This window comes from Schistocerca piceifrons, chromosome 1, assembly GCF_021461385.2.
Source record: "Schistocerca piceifrons isolate TAMUIC-IGC-003096 chromosome 1, iqSchPice1.1, whole genome shotgun sequence".
Lineage (NCBI taxonomy): Eukaryota > Metazoa > Arthropoda > Insecta > Orthoptera > Acrididae > Schistocerca > Schistocerca piceifrons.
Genome location: NC_060138.1, coordinates 645,867,867 through 645,883,626, shown reverse-complemented (window position 1 = coordinate 645,883,626; position 15,760 = coordinate 645,867,867). Strand labels below are relative to the sequence as shown.

Here is a 15,760-nt window from a genome sequence, read left to right as displayed (position 1 = left end):
TCTGATAATATTATTCTCGGGTATGCAGCCGGATCATAACATCTTCATGACACAATATTTCCGCGGTCCATCTGGCCGCCACCTTCAGGTGAGAGTGCTGGTGCACGAACTCGCCGGAACTGACTTCCTAGCGCAAGCTGCGGCCCCTATATAGGCCAGCAGAAGACCCACAACGCATGCGCGAGAAGGTGCCGTAACTGCCCTCTAGCGCAGTAAGCATACCGCGCCGCCAGTGGTGGAAATAGGCGAAATCGAGATATCGCTGTCAAACATTAAAAAAAAAAAAAAATTTATTCCGACGATCGAAACACAGACCATTGTTTTTTGATGTCAGATAACAGCGGGTCCCAAGTCTTACTTAAAAGATAGCTCTTGTCTCTATTAAGAAGATTGTCAGATATACGAATCTCTATGGATTGTTTTAAAACACAGTCCCAATAGCGAGATGCAGGGGCAACCATTTGTGTCTTGTCATAGAGCATTCTGTGTCCTTCGGTGAGACAGTGCTCCGCCACTGCAGATTTCTCAGGTTGAAGCAGCCGTGTGTGCCGCTGATGCTCAACACATCGGTCCTGAATGGTCCGGATTGTCTGCCCAATATAAGCCTTCCCACAGTGGCAAGGGATCTTGTATACACCGGGCTTCCTCAAACCCAGGTCATCGTTTACAGAGCCAAGGAGCGCTCTAATCTTGGCTGGCGGATGAAAAATACTTTTGATATGGTATCTTTTCAGAATTCTTCCTATCTTCGAGGAAATGCTCCCAGCAAAAGGCAGAAAGGCCACCGATTTGCAGGTATCTTCTGGTGGTTTAGGCGAAGGTCCATATTGGAAAGCACGACGGATCTGTTTATCTGTATAGCCATTCTGCTTGAACACAACCTTAAGATGGTCCAATTCTTGTGTCAAGCTTTCTCCATCTGAAATGGCATAAGCTCTTATCGCCAACGTCCGCAGGACCCCCGTATGCTGGAACGATGGATGACAGCTAGAAGCATGCAGGTAACGGTCCGTGTGCATAGGCTTTCGATAAACACTGTGTCCCAGTGTCCCATCATCCTTTCTGTACACAAGAGCATCCAGAAACGGAAGCTTCCCATCACTTTCCACCTCCATGGTAAACTTGATGCTAGGATGCAGGGAATTAAAATGATCTAGGAGGCGGTCAAGAGCTTCTCTCCCATGAGGCCACACCATAAACGTATCGTCAACGTACCTCCAAAAACAAGTTGGTTTTAAGGACGCCGTCTTCAGCGACATGTCTTCAAAGTCTTCCATAAAAAGATTGGCGACTATTGGGGACAATGGGCTCCCCATAGCCACTCTGTCAGTCTGTTCAAAATATTTGTCATTAAATAAAAAGTACGTCGACATCAGCATGTGGCGACAAAGCGTGGTTGTTTCCTCATCCAGTTTCACACCAATTAATTGCAAGGATTCTTCCAGAGGAACCCGGGTAAAAAGCGACACGACATCAAAGCTCACAAGTAAATCTGAGGGACTAAGAGACAAGGACTTCAATCTCTGAATAAACACCATAGAATTGGAAATGTGATGTTCGCATTTACCGACGTGAGGGCCAAGAACAGATGCTAAGTACTTGGCTAGATTGTAGGTAGGAGCACCCAAATTACTCACAATCAGACAAAGCAGGACCCCTTTCTTATGAATCTTGGGTAGACCGTATAATCTCGGTGGCACGGCAGCACCAGGACGAAGTTTTTTAAGAATGTCGTCAGGTAAAGAACTCTTCTTCAGCAGTGAAAGCGTCTTCCATTTTATCCGTTCAGTTGGGTCGTCCTGCAATGTTCTGTATGCTGAGTCCTCAAGTAAGCGGTCCATCTTTCCCAGATAGTCATCACGTGACAGAAGAACCGTTGCGTTGCCTTTGTCTGCTGGTAGAACTATCAGATCTTCAACTTCTCTAATGGACTGGATGGCTGCCCTTTCGAGAGAGGAGATGTTACTCCGTGGAGGCAGCGCCCACCGCAATGTATGTGAGACCTCTTTCCTAATCTCTTCAGCTTGGTCCTCCAAAAAGCTGGACACTGCTTGTTCGACTGCGCAGATGATTTCGGTGATAGGCACATTCCTCGGTGTAGGGGCAAAATTCAGGCCTTTCTCCAACACTGACAGCATGGCGTCGTCCAGTTCTTTACTCGTGAGGTTAATCACTGTCCATCGACGGGTGTCGTCCTCAGATGTCGTGGGTTGAGAAGAAAGCCGTTGAAACTTCGAAGACTGTTTCATGACGGCACTCCTATGCGTCCAATCTGATAGTGCCCAAGAAGAACTATCCACCCATTCCCAGGATGCGTCTGACAGCAGCGACGATAACTCCAAGTGCAAGAAAAGTAAATCCTTGGATATGAGATCCAGTTGTCTTCGAGTGAAGCGAATGCACTCCTTGACTAAGGCGAAACTGGCACGCTTCTTGATGTTGTTGGCCGTTTTCGTATCAATAAAATGCACAAATCTAGCAAACTTAGGTATTACTCTACCATCGCGGCATCTCAGCAAAAAGGCGAGGGCACTCAGCAACTTGCCTTTCTTCTTACGAAGTTTATCAAACTTCTTCACACGTTCCACCATCTCCTCCCCGTAGAGGCTTCTGATGTGGCTACGAAGGCTTTCCCGGCGTAATAATTGATAATATTCTTCTCGGGTATGCAGTCGGATCATAACGTCTTCATGACACAATATTTCCGCGGTCCATCTGGCCGCCATCGTCAGGTGAGAGTGCTGGTGCACGAACTCGCCGGAACTGACTTCCTAGCGCGAGCTGCGGCCCCTATATAGGCCAGCAGAAGACCCACAATGCATGCGCGAGAAGGTGCTGTAACTGCCCTCTAGCGCAGTAAACATACCGCGCCGCCAGTGGTGGAAATAGGCGAAATCGAGATATCGCTGTCAAACATTAAAAAAAAAAAGAATTTATTCCGACGATCGAAACACAGACCGTTGTTTTTTGATGTCAGATAACAGCGGGTCCCAAGTCTTACTTAAAAGATAGTCCTTGTCTCTATTAAGAAGATTGTCAGATATACGAATCTCTATGGATTGTTTTAAAACACAGTCCCAATAGCGAGATGCAGGGGCAACCATTTGTGTCTTGTCATAGAGCATTCTGTGTCCTTCGGTGAGACAGTGCTCCGCCACTGCAGATTTCTCAGGTTGAAGCAGCCGTGTGTGCCGCTGATGCTCAACACATCGGTCCTGAATGGTCCGGATTGTCTGCCCAATATAAGCCTTCCCACAGTGGCAAGGGATCTTGTATACACCGGGCTTCCTCAAACACAGGTCATCGTTTACAGAGCCAAGGAGCGCTCAATCTTGGCTGGCAGACGAAAAATACTTTTGATATGGTATCTTTTCAGAATTCTTCCTATCTTCGAGGAAATCCTCCCAGCAAAAGGCAGAAAGGCCACCGATTTGCAGGTATCTTCTGGTGGTTTAGGCGAAGGTCCATACTGGAAAGCACGATGGATCTGTTTATCTGTATAGCCATTCTGCTTGAACACAACCTTAAGATGGTCCAATTCTTGTGTCAAGCTTTCTCCATCTGAAATGGCATAAGCTCTTCTCGCCAACGTCCGCAGGACCCCCGTACGCTGGAACGGTGGATGACAGCTAGAAGCATGCAGGTAACGGTCCGTGTGCGTAGGCTTTCGATAAACACTGTGTCCCAGTGTCCCATCATCCTTTCTGTACACAAGAGCATCCAGAAACAGAAGCTTCCCATCACTTTCCACCTCCATGGTAAACTTGATGCTAGGATGCAGGGAATTAAAATGATCTAGGAGGCGGTGAAGAGCTTTTTTAATGTTTGACAGCGATATCTCGATTTCGCCTATTTCCACCATTGGCGGCGCGGTATGTTTACTGCGCTAGAGGGCAGTTACGGCACCTTCTCGCGCATGTGTTGTGGGTCTTCTGCTGCCCTATATAGGGGCCGCAGCTTGCGCTAGGAAGTCAGTTCCGGTGAGTTCGTGCACCAGCACTCTCACCTGAAGATGGCGGCCAGATGGACCGCGGAAATATTGTGTCATGAAGACGTTATGATCCGGCTGCATACCCGAGAAGAATATTATCAATTATTACGCCAGGAAAGCCTTCGTAGCCACAACACTCTTCTGAGTTTAAACGCTTTCTCTGGCCACCAACCCCCCCCCCCCCCCCCCCCCAGACATGAACATTACTGAGCATTTCTTGGATGCCTTGCAACGTGCTATTCAGAAGAGATCTCCTCCCCCTCATACTCTTATGAATTTATGGACAGTCATGTAGGATTCATGGTGTCAGTTCCCTCTAACACCACTTCAGACATTAGTCAAGGCCATGCCACATCATGTTGTGGCACTTCTGCATGCTTGTGGGGCCCTACCTGATAGGCAAGTGTATCAGTTTCTTTGGCTCTTCACTATATAATTAAGGTGAGGATGGCCAGACAGCTCTTAAGTGCATATGCACAACAAACTCAGACTCTTACAGGAATCAGTGAAATTCTGCAGGTATTGAGGATAAGGGGCAAGGGGCACTACGTTTGTAGTGTGTGGGTAAGTTGAGAATTTGGGTGTGATGGGAGGCATGGTAGGGAAGTCTATGCAGTTGTAACGATCAATACATCTGGATGGCTCAATAGTCAGAGCAACTGCCTACTAAGCAGAAGATCCAGGTTCAAATTCTAGTCTGACACAAATTTTCAACTTCCCTGTTGATTTAAATCAATGCCCACTCACTGCCAACTTATGTAATTCCTTTGTGTATGAATTCATTGTGTCACAGCCAATACTTCCATTCCTCAGAAGGCCAGTTACCAGTACTTCACGTGGCCCATATTGTGCATTGACACAGATTATTCATGCATGACAGAGTTCATGCATATCGTAAATAAAATTTTGGACATTTATGAAACAGTCCTATACATGTGAAGCAAATATCTTGGACAAGATACTCCTGTCACATAGCTAATGACATTTCATTTCTTAGTACATGGTAGTGATAAGTAAGGACATAGATAATATTAGTACTAGAATGTATTTAAAAAGTTCTTGTACATAAACTGGAGCAATTTTTCAGTTTAAAGTGAATATATTTGAGATTTGCTATTTATATTCAATATCCCAAGGAATTGATAGACAAGTTAGTTAAGATATTGTAGGAAAGTTCTGGTACAAATTAAATAATTTAAGAATAAAGGTGGCTACTCACCAAATATGGAAGGTGTACAGTTGTTGACAGGCACACAGGAAAGAAAATGAAAACTTAATAGAATTTGGAATAGATCCTTCCTCTAACTAGGGTACATAAACAAACATACATACACACACACACACACACACACACACACACACACACAACACACGCCTGGGCCACTACATGGTGCTGGCTAGACACACAATGCTCAGCAGGTGGATTGATGGTGTGGGGATTGTATCAGGTGGTGTGGGTGGAGGCAAGAAGAGGCAGAAAGAAGGATTTTGGGTGAGTAGCTAGCAACTCAGAGAGACGCAGCCAGTTTGCTGGCTGGGAATACAACATGAAGGTGTGGCAGGTGCACGGGCTAGGCATATGATGCACGGGTATCAGCACTGGTAGGGAATGGCACATGATGAAGGTGACAAGGAGACATGAAGTGAGAGGGGCTGACAGGACAGAGGAAGGGGAATCTGTTATGTGGATGGTGTGAAGACAGTGGGATAATGGAGACTGAGGCCAGGAGACTTACAGGTGCGGAGAATTTGTTACAAGGATAACTCCCTTCTATGTAGTTCACAAAAACTGGTGATAGAGGGAAGGAGCCAGATGGCACAGGTTGTGAAGCAACCATTGAAATAGAACATTTTGTGCTCTGTTGCATGTTGTGCCACAGTGTGGTCAAATTTGTTCTTAGTCACAGTTTGGCAGTGACTATTCACTCTGGTGGACAGCTGGTTGTTACCATACCAAAACAAAAAGCTGTGTGTTGGTTTCAGCAGAGCTGGTAAATGACATAGCTGCTTTCACTGGCGGGTAGAGGCGCCTATGACTGGACTGGAGTAGGAAGTACTGGGAGAGTGGGTTAGGCAGGTCTTGGACCTGGATCTACCACCGGGATATGATCCCTGTGGCAAGCAGTTGGGATTGGCAGTGGTTTAGGCATGGACTAGGATGTTGTTTAGGTTGGGCGGGCAACACAATACCACTTTAGGAGGGGTGGGAAGTGTCTTGGGAAAGATGGCCCTTGTTTCACAGCATGATGATAGATAATAAAAACCCTGGATAGGATCTGATTCTTGGGGGTGGTGGATGGATTAGCAATGTGTGAGGATACAGCGTAGAAAATTTACTTGTGGACCAGGTTTATGGGGTAGTGACTGATTATTAAGGTCCTCACCTGGGAAAGGGAGTTCTTGTCATTGCAGATACACTGTGCATGGGTGGTCAGGCAACACAGGAGGGATCTTTTTGGTGTGGGAGGGTTTAAAGCTGATAAAATGCAGACCTACATCTACATCTACATCTACATCTACATCTACATTTATACTCCGCTAGCCACCCAATGGTGTGTGGCAGAAGGCACTTTACGTGCCACTGTCATATTGTGCCACTGTCATTCTGTTCCAGTCGCGTATGGTTCGCGGGAAGAACGACTGTCTGAAAGCCTCCATGCACGCTCGAATCTCTCTAATTTTACAATCGTGATCTCCTCGCGAGGTATAAGTAGGGGGAAGCAATATATTCGATACCTCATCCAGAAACGCACCCTCTCAAAACCTGGCGAGCAAGCTACACCGCGATGCAGAGCGCCTCTCTTGCAGCGTCTGCCACTTGAGTTTGCTAAACATCTCCGTAACACTATCACGGTTACCAAATAACCCTGTGACGAAACGTGCCACTCTTCTTTGCATCTTCTCTGGTACAGATCCCACACTGATGAGCCATACTCAAGTATAGGTTGAACGAGTGTTTTGTAAGCCACCTCCTTTGTTGATGGACTACATTTTCTAAGGACTCTCCCAATGAATCTCAACCTGGCACCCGCCTTACCAACAATTAATTTTATATGATCATTCCACTTCAAATCGTTCCGCATGCATACTCCAAGATATTTTACAGAAGTAACTGCTACCAGTGTTTGTTCCGCTATCAAATAATCATACAATAAAGGATCCTTCTTTCTATGTATTCGCAATACATTACATTTGGCTATGTTAAGGGTCAGTTGCCACTCCCTGCACCAAGTGCCTATCCGCTGCAGATCTTCCTGCATTTTGCTACAATTTTCTAATGTTGCAACTTCTCTGTATACTACAGCATCATCCGCGAAAAGCCGCATGGAACTTCCGACACTATCTACTAAGTCATTTATATATATTGTGAAAAGCAATGGTCCCATAACACTCCCCTGTGGCACGCCAGACGTTACTTTAACGTCTGTAGACATCTCTCCATTGATAACAACATGCTGTGTTCTGTTTGCTAAAAACTCTTCAATCCAGCCACACAGCTGGTCTGATATTCCGTAGGCTCTTACTTTGTTTATCAGGCAACAGTGTGGAACTGTATCGAATGCCTTCCGGAAGTCAAGGAAAATGGCATCTACCTGGGAGCCTGTATCTAATATTTTCTAGGTCTCATGAACAAATAAAGCGAGTTGGATCTCACACGATTGCTGTTTCTGGAATCCATGTTGATTCCTACAGAGTAGGAAGGTAGGAGACGAGATACTGGCAGAAGTAAAGCTGTGAGTACCGGGCGTGAGTCATGCTTCGGTAACTCATATGGTAGAGCACTTGCCCGCGAAAGGCAAAGGTCCCGAGTTCGAGTCTCGGTTGGGCACACAGTTTTAATCTGCCAGGAAGTTTCCTACAGAGTAGATTCTGGGTTTCCAAAAACGACATGATACTCGAGCAAAAAACATGTTCTAAAATTCTACAACAGATCAACGTCAGAGATATAGGTCTATAGTTTTGCGCATCTGCTCGACAACCTTTCTTGAAGACTGGGACCACCTGTACTCTTTTCCAATCATTTGGAACCTTCCGTTCCTCTAGAGACTTGCGGTACACGGCTGTTAGAAGGGGGGCAAGTTCTTTCCTATTGGTGGTTAGTGGATTTAATGTGAACAGAGGTGTGGAGGGATTCATCAGGGAGATGGAGCTCTAAATGCAGGCGGGCGGCATGTTGGGTTGAGGAGGACCAGGTAACACATATGGGAGAGAAGATGTTGAGGTTGTGAAGGAATGAGGATATGGTCCAGATCGTGAAGATAACATCAATGAATCTGAATCAGACAAGGAGTTTAGGGTTTTGGGAGATTAGGAAAGTTCCCTCTGAGTGACTCACAAATTGGTTGACAAAGTAGGTTGACATAAAACGGTGCCAACTCAATGCCCATGGTGTGCTGTGGATTTCTTTATGTACCTTCCCCTCAAAGGAGAAGAACTAATGTGTCAGTATATGGGTGGTAATGTGTATGAGGAATGAGGTGGTGGGTTTGGAGACTGAAGGACCTTAGAAGAGGTAGTGTATGATAGTGGCAAGGTCATGGGCTTGAAGGATGTTGGAGTATAGGGAGATGGCTTCAACAGTGATGAGTAAGAATTGAGGAGGTAAAGGAGTGGGGATGGTGGACAGTGAAGGAAGTGTTTAGTACCTTAGATGTGCATATACAAATTTTCTGGAGCCCCAAAGATTATAATACAACAGTCTAAAATGCTATGTTAGTGTTATCGTTTTAATCACTTTGCTTATCATAGATGCAAAGACAATACATATCAGTCTCCCCAACTCCACACCCTTGAAACATTGCTCTGCAAACAACATGCAGACATGCTGTTTAAGTAAACTTGTTAATAAAAAAAAGGGAGGGAGAGAGACAGGGAGGGGGAGGGGGAGGGGAAGAGAGAGAGAGAGAGAGAGAGAGAGAGAGAGAGAGAGAGAGAGATTGGGGGGGGGGGGGACATAGGGAAGGGATGGCATGACGGGGGGGGGGGGGGGGGTGGACAGAGAGAAAGGGAGGGGGGTCAAGATATCTGTTAATGAATATACTCACAAGTGCCACAACAACAGTGTACTGCGTAACTGGCACTGAGGGTTTGACTTTCGTAATGAATGGTGAATCCAAATCTGCAGCCCATGTGCCCACTTCTGTAGCAGTATTGTCACTCAAACTCACATTAAGAGCTGTCATATTAAATTGCATATGGCTATGTCCATTAGAAGACAATGTTATTTGACCATAAGCTCCTGAATTCTGCATTGAAATCTGAAAAATTAACAGGTAATTCATTGTAAGTTTCAGACAGTGGGTGTCATACAACTTTGTGTTCATAAAAACATAACAAAATTGAAACAACTCCCATGAATCAGTGTTCTGTTTGTAAATGTTGTAACTGTTAAATGTTTCAGAGGTGATATAGTGAAATATCAATAACTATCTGTAAAAAAATCTAGAAGAAATTTTCATCATTAAAGAAAAAAACATGCCACTCGTGAATGCTTTCATTTTTAAAACAGAAATTAATCATGGAGACATCACACACAGTTTTCTTATAACACGTCCACGCCCCCCCCCCCCCCCCCCAGCTGAATGCCATTCCACACACTGACTCATCAGATATGAAGCTCTCACTACCTTGCAGTGCAAAGATCTACTAGTCCTACTTTCCAGATGGCAGCACCAGTCCCGAAAATTTTGGATTCCACCTCATATTTACTTTCAGAGAAAAATGTCGGAGAAAATTTATGGAATTGTTGCCCTTGCAAGAATGAAACCTGTTATTATTCATTGAGAAACATGATCATGGTGCTTTTAATCTAAGCCACATATGATACAGTACTTATATAACAATAAGTATCACATATGCATTCAAAAACAAAGTACATTCTCCAGAAATAAATTGCAGTAGTCACTTTGATTAGATCACCAAACCATATAAACATGGTGTTATTACTTTGAAATCATATTTTTCATCACACTGTTACATCATGAAATTCTTTATAAACAAATTCTGAGAATTGCACTGTATTTGTACATATATACATGAAGATGAATGTAATAATATACTACAAATGGCCTCCATGATTAATGAACTATGCAACAAAAATGGATGACATAAATGGAATCATATTATAGAATGATCAAATGTGACATAATATAAATGTGTCACATCTGGACTCAAACACAGATCCCAGCTGTACAAGCACATCTCATGGACTTGACTCTAGTCCCTCTCCGTACCTTCTAAACTTCGTAGGCTTCCTTCCACAATGCTGTAGAACTAGCAGCCCTGGAAGAAAGAATATAGCAGAGGCTTTGACCCAAGTACACTCTGTTGAATCTTACTTATGTGGCACATTTTTTCTCCAGTGAGGCATGTATTACGTTGAGCAATAAGTTAAAAGTGTGTGTTAAACTGAGATTGAACTTAGATCCCAGCCATTTGCAAACCTTTCATTTACATTTGTGGTAACTGAGTACATTTTGAATACTGTTACTGGCTCGAAGCTTCAAATTGCCACTAGCTTCTTCCACACCTTCTAAACTACAAACAGAATACACTCATCAGGTGTATAAATTGTTTGGTTCTATCCTGCTACATTATGGTATCTTGTTTATAGACAAAACATGCTGTAAAAACTTGAGAGCATGTTTGGTGTTTAGCACACAGGGTAAAATAAATAAAATGCCTCAAATGCAGTTTTCCAAACTGTTTACATCACCATGCAAGCTTCCTATTACAGACAGTTCTGCACATTTTTCACTTTCTTAAAAAATTGAAAAATTAAAGAGAAAATTAATTGAAATAAACAAGAAAACACTGTAAGATGCAGAAGAGGGACCCTGCTGAAACCAATTTGGTGTAGCAAAATGATCAATCAGTCATTGGTTGTTGTCATTAATGTATTGCCAATTGATTATCAGTATCATTGTTTCTTGTGAAGATATAAATAAATATATAGCTACAAAAATGGAGTGAATGCAATAGTTTAAACATTATGTCCTGTTTTCATCATTTTCACCAACAATGTGATAAGGGTAAATAAATTAACCTCGAATATCATCTCAAAAACAAGTAGCACACTATTGTGTCAAAAAATAAGACAGCCATGAAAAGAATGAAGAATAAAGATAAATGTCAAGCAAGCACTATATATGATTCCCAGGATGTCTTTATTAACTGGAATTTTGCAATCTTTGTAGGAAATTGAACATCGCTGCTTCAGTTTGGCATGTGATTTAAAGAGAACAGAAAGCAATGAATTAACTTGGTAATTTATCAGACACTTTCTCACTTTTGTTGTGAGCACAGGGTTAATTCTTGAGGAAAATGTAAAAATTGTTACTGGTGATTTTAGAAGACATTTTGACGAACTGATGCCTTCTGATCTAAATGTATATGACAATGCCGTAACTTTATTTATCTGAAAGTTTAGCTGTTGGTAAAATATTTGCAAGAACATTGGTAAACCAATTTGTTACATATCTTTCAGTTCTTAGAAACCTACTGATTTAATATTAAATGGTTACAACTAAAATATTTTCCATCAGGTTACACAATTAGATTAATGATTTCATGAAACAAACATGCAATATATTATTATCAGGAAAGAAACAAATACAAATTATACACCTGAAACAAGGGTGGAATGATGTCAGTCAGTTAATGAATGTGCACAAATACAATACACAGCAAAAGCCTACACATTATATATGTAAGCTCATCTTATGACCAACATGACACTGAAAATGATTAATGAGACACACTGATTTTTCCAAGAAGCTTAAAGATCTTTAAAGCTTAGGCACTTACTATGCAAGTATACAATGTAGTTTTAAAATTGAGATCAGCCACATCTAGTTAAAGATAAAATCAAAGTAGAAAGATCATTCTGAGTGTAGATGAACAAAGTAGTTTTATGGAATTGACATAATCAAATTATCTGTTTTATCGCTAACTACCAAGTCCACTGCATACTCACCTCATATTTAGTTGCTATTTATTTCTGGCTGGAGTCCTCTCACCATTGGATTGAGAATGGGTGGATATGACTTTGGCTGCACACCAACGAGCCAATTTAAGCAGGACTAGGGCGAAACAGGCCGATAAATATGAGCGGCTTAACTGTGACCAAGGAACTATTGGGTCCAACGGCATTCAGCACACTGTTATCAACTTCTCTGACAAGAAACTTGATGACGCTACCATCTCGGCTCTCAGTAAAGGATTGAACTTCACCCCAGCTCCACGTAAGTTACCTGTGGTTGAGATTATTAGTGGAGTGGAACAAGCAGTTCATCATCTTCCTCAAGAATCAGCGGATGACGTAAGGCTTACTGTTAGCTGGATTTTAGTGACATCCAAGCCGCCTAAGTCAAACATCAGCAGAGAGGAGAGACAAGGACTGAAATTGTTGCAGAAGGATGAAGACCTAGTTGTTTTACCTGCTGACAAGGGGAACGCCATGGTAATCCTCAATGCTACAGATTACCACAAGAAAGTTGGATTGTTACTGGAGGATAGCACATATCGGATTCTCAGACAGGATACCACATCAGCGCTCAGCAGGAAGATAAGGGAGCTACTAAAAAACTCTGGCCTCTCCGACAAACTGATGAAAAACTTATGACCGAGAGCACCTAGGCCACCAAGATTGTGTGGTTGGCCAAAGGTTCAAAAGAAGAACATCCAGTTGAGACCAATTGTTAGCACTATTGGATCTCCTATGAACAGGCTTGCAAAACACTTGACTAAATTGTTGGCGCCTATAGTTGGTCACTGCCCACATCATATTAAGAATTCAAAAATGTTTGTTGATATCATAAAACAGATGAAGTTAGGCCCAAATGATATCATGGTCAGCCTCGATGTGGTTTCTCTGTTTACTTAAGTACCTGTGGATGACACATTACAACTGTTGGCTGCTCATTATTCCTCAGAAATTTTGAAGTTGTTCTGGCATACCTCGATGACCAATTACTTTTATACAGTGGAAATTATTATGAAATGATGGATGGAACAGCCATGAGTTCGATACTATCACCAGAAATAGCGAATTTTTCATGGAGGATTTTGAAGAATGAGCGTTGAGCAGTGCTCACCTCTGCCCATCATGCTTCTATAGATACGTCAATGACACTTTTTTAATCTGGCCACATGGCAGTGACACGCTGCGGCAGTTCGTCAAACATTTGAATGGTGTACATCCAAACATAAAATTTACAAGGGAGGTAGAGAAGGAAGGGAAGTTGCCTTTTTTAGATGTGTTGGTGGAGCGAGAACCGGATGGACGACTGGGCCATTCTGTGTACAGGAAGCCAACACATACAGACTTATATCTGCATAGCCACAGCTTCCATCATCCGTCTCAGAAGAGAGCTATGCTGAATACTTTACTACACAGAGCCAGGACTATTTCCGACAAGGACCACCTCGGTCCCAAGATAAACCATTTGATGACTGTTTTCAAGAGTAATGGTTATTCTGTCAGAGAAATTAAATAAGTATTGTCCAAGAAAGTAAGACACGATGCCGTCCATAAACAAGAAGAGGAGCAACACATAGCGTGGCTTTCATTTTGTGGTGCTACAACAAGAAAGATAGGCAGAGTCCTAAAGAGGCAAGGAATAAAACCAGTTTTCTGACCACGTAGGAAAATTAAGGAAATGTTGAGACCAGTCAAAGATAGTCTCAGCTTAAGGGTGCCGGGAATTTATAGCATTCCTTGCGAATGCGGCAAGAATTATGTGGGCCAATCTGTAAGAACCATTGCCGACCATTGCATCGAGCACCAGTGCCACCTGAAATACAGGTATTTGGAAAAATCAGAGGTGGCTGAGCATAGCCTGCTTAACAAGCATAATATTTTATTTGAAGAAACGAGAGTAATAACCCACGCATCAAATTACTGGGACTCTGTGATCCGGGGAGCAGTCGAAATTAGACTTAGCGATAATAACTTTAGCAGAGACAATGGCTATGCACTTAGCAACACCTGAAAGAGTGCACTGGATAAAGAAAAATCACAGAGGAAAACTTCCTGCACTTTACCTCCTGATTCAAAGGATGGCACTGCAAGCAACGTGGGATAGAAACTACATCTATGGAAGTAGAGGGCACCACTTCACTACGCGCCATATCGCTGTTGCTACAACATATTCTAGCCAATCAGAAGCTGTCCTTTGCATATAAAAGTGGGAGCCTCGCTAATTTACGACAGTCAGTTTTAGCCCTGACAACGACCATGGAAGTAGTGGTCGAAAGCTTGGAGTTTTATCCTGAATTGACGTGGCATGTACACCGAGAGATTTTTATTCAAGAATTACGTCACTAAAGACTTCGTATCCATATAATTTCTATCATGTTATTAAGTTGGACATGTACAAAAGCCATTGCTGTGTTGGTCAAATGAAAAGAAAATGAAAATATGTAAATAAATAAATACATTTTTGGTTGAAATTTTACATTATTCTTGTAAAATATTATTTCCCTATCCTCACATTTGTGCTGAACTGCTTTTCACTGGTGAAATGTGTTGCTACTGACAAAGGTGGATAAATCATCTGTTGCATATTACTGAGCTCATTAATTTGAAACCTTGATCATGACTGTATCTTCTTTGGTTAAATTGTCAATTATTTTAAAAGATTTGTCCATTATCTTTTACATCATCCCAATGAATCACAGTTATTTTACTGTAGACCGATAGGCACATGGTATCAAAAGTTTTGTGTTTTGCTTTCTATAAAACTGTGTATCATGCACCTGCATAACATGTATGGTTCCCCTGATATGAACATATATTAATATTACAGATGTCTCTCAGACAACGGTACATTTATGTATATTGTACAACCTCTGCTGGTGGCCATGAAAATGTGGGACAGTGACTGACCACCTCACTGCCACTCATTGCACAGCCCATGTACAGACGTTAGTCACACACTGAGCCACACCCATTTTAGTTTGCACATTCTATGTGTAACAACACATGCCTTTTCAGCCACCATATTAAGACTGATTCTTCACTCCTCTTGATTCTTCTAAAACAAAACTTCTTTTCTCCTAACCTAATTTCAATTTTACCTTCCATTTATTTTATAGTACTCCTGTGAGTTTTTGACACTAGAGTGATTTTGCAGTAATTTTCATATCTATCCATTTCTGTTTTTACCAGAACCATAGCAAATACTTATAGATCTCATAATGAAATTTTCTCTAAGACATTTAAGCCTCATCCATCTCTTTGATAATGAAGGAAGCTGAAGAATGAATTTAAATATGTGCCACAGCCAGGACTCAAACCAAGGGGTTCTTGCTTACTAGGCACAGATGCTGACCATTAAACCACTATAGTACTATCTTCAACATTGCTGCATGAACTACCCAAGTTGAATGCCCTCCCAACACAAACTTCCTATCTTAAACTTATTTTTCCCCTAAATTGTCACTATTGCCAGGGCTCTCACAAACTTCAGTTCATATCTTCAACTTATTTTCCCCCTAAATTGTCAATTTTTTTCTTCTGTGGTTGCAACATTCATCACCCCCTTGCATGTATGTTCTCCATATGATACATAGGTGTGCAGGCAATAAACACTGCACAAGTGTTGTAATGTTTAGAGAAGGTATCTGTTCTACATCTGCATGACACATAAGCTCCGGTCACAGTGTACTGCCTGTCATGATACATAGCAGTTCACTACATGGGCTTGGTGGCTTGTCAAGTAGTCCCCTGTTTGATGTGTTGGGTGTATACAACATTGCACATAGGGT

At 42.3% G+C, this 15,760-nt stretch overlaps 1 protein-coding gene across 1 annotated transcript in view; it reads right to left on the bottom strand.

Annotated features, from left to right (window-relative positions):
* Nucleotides 1–15,760, bottom strand: part of LOC124792201 (ionotropic receptor 25a) — a 436,300-nt gene that overhangs the window by 265,287 nt on the left and 155,253 nt on the right. Inside the window, exon 9 of the mRNA XM_047257921.1 lies at nucleotides 9,037–9,249. Within this exon, the coding sequence (XP_047113877.1) occupies nucleotides 9,037–9,249 (213 nt within the window). The remainder of the gene's footprint in view (nucleotides 1–9,036; nucleotides 9,250–15,760) is intronic.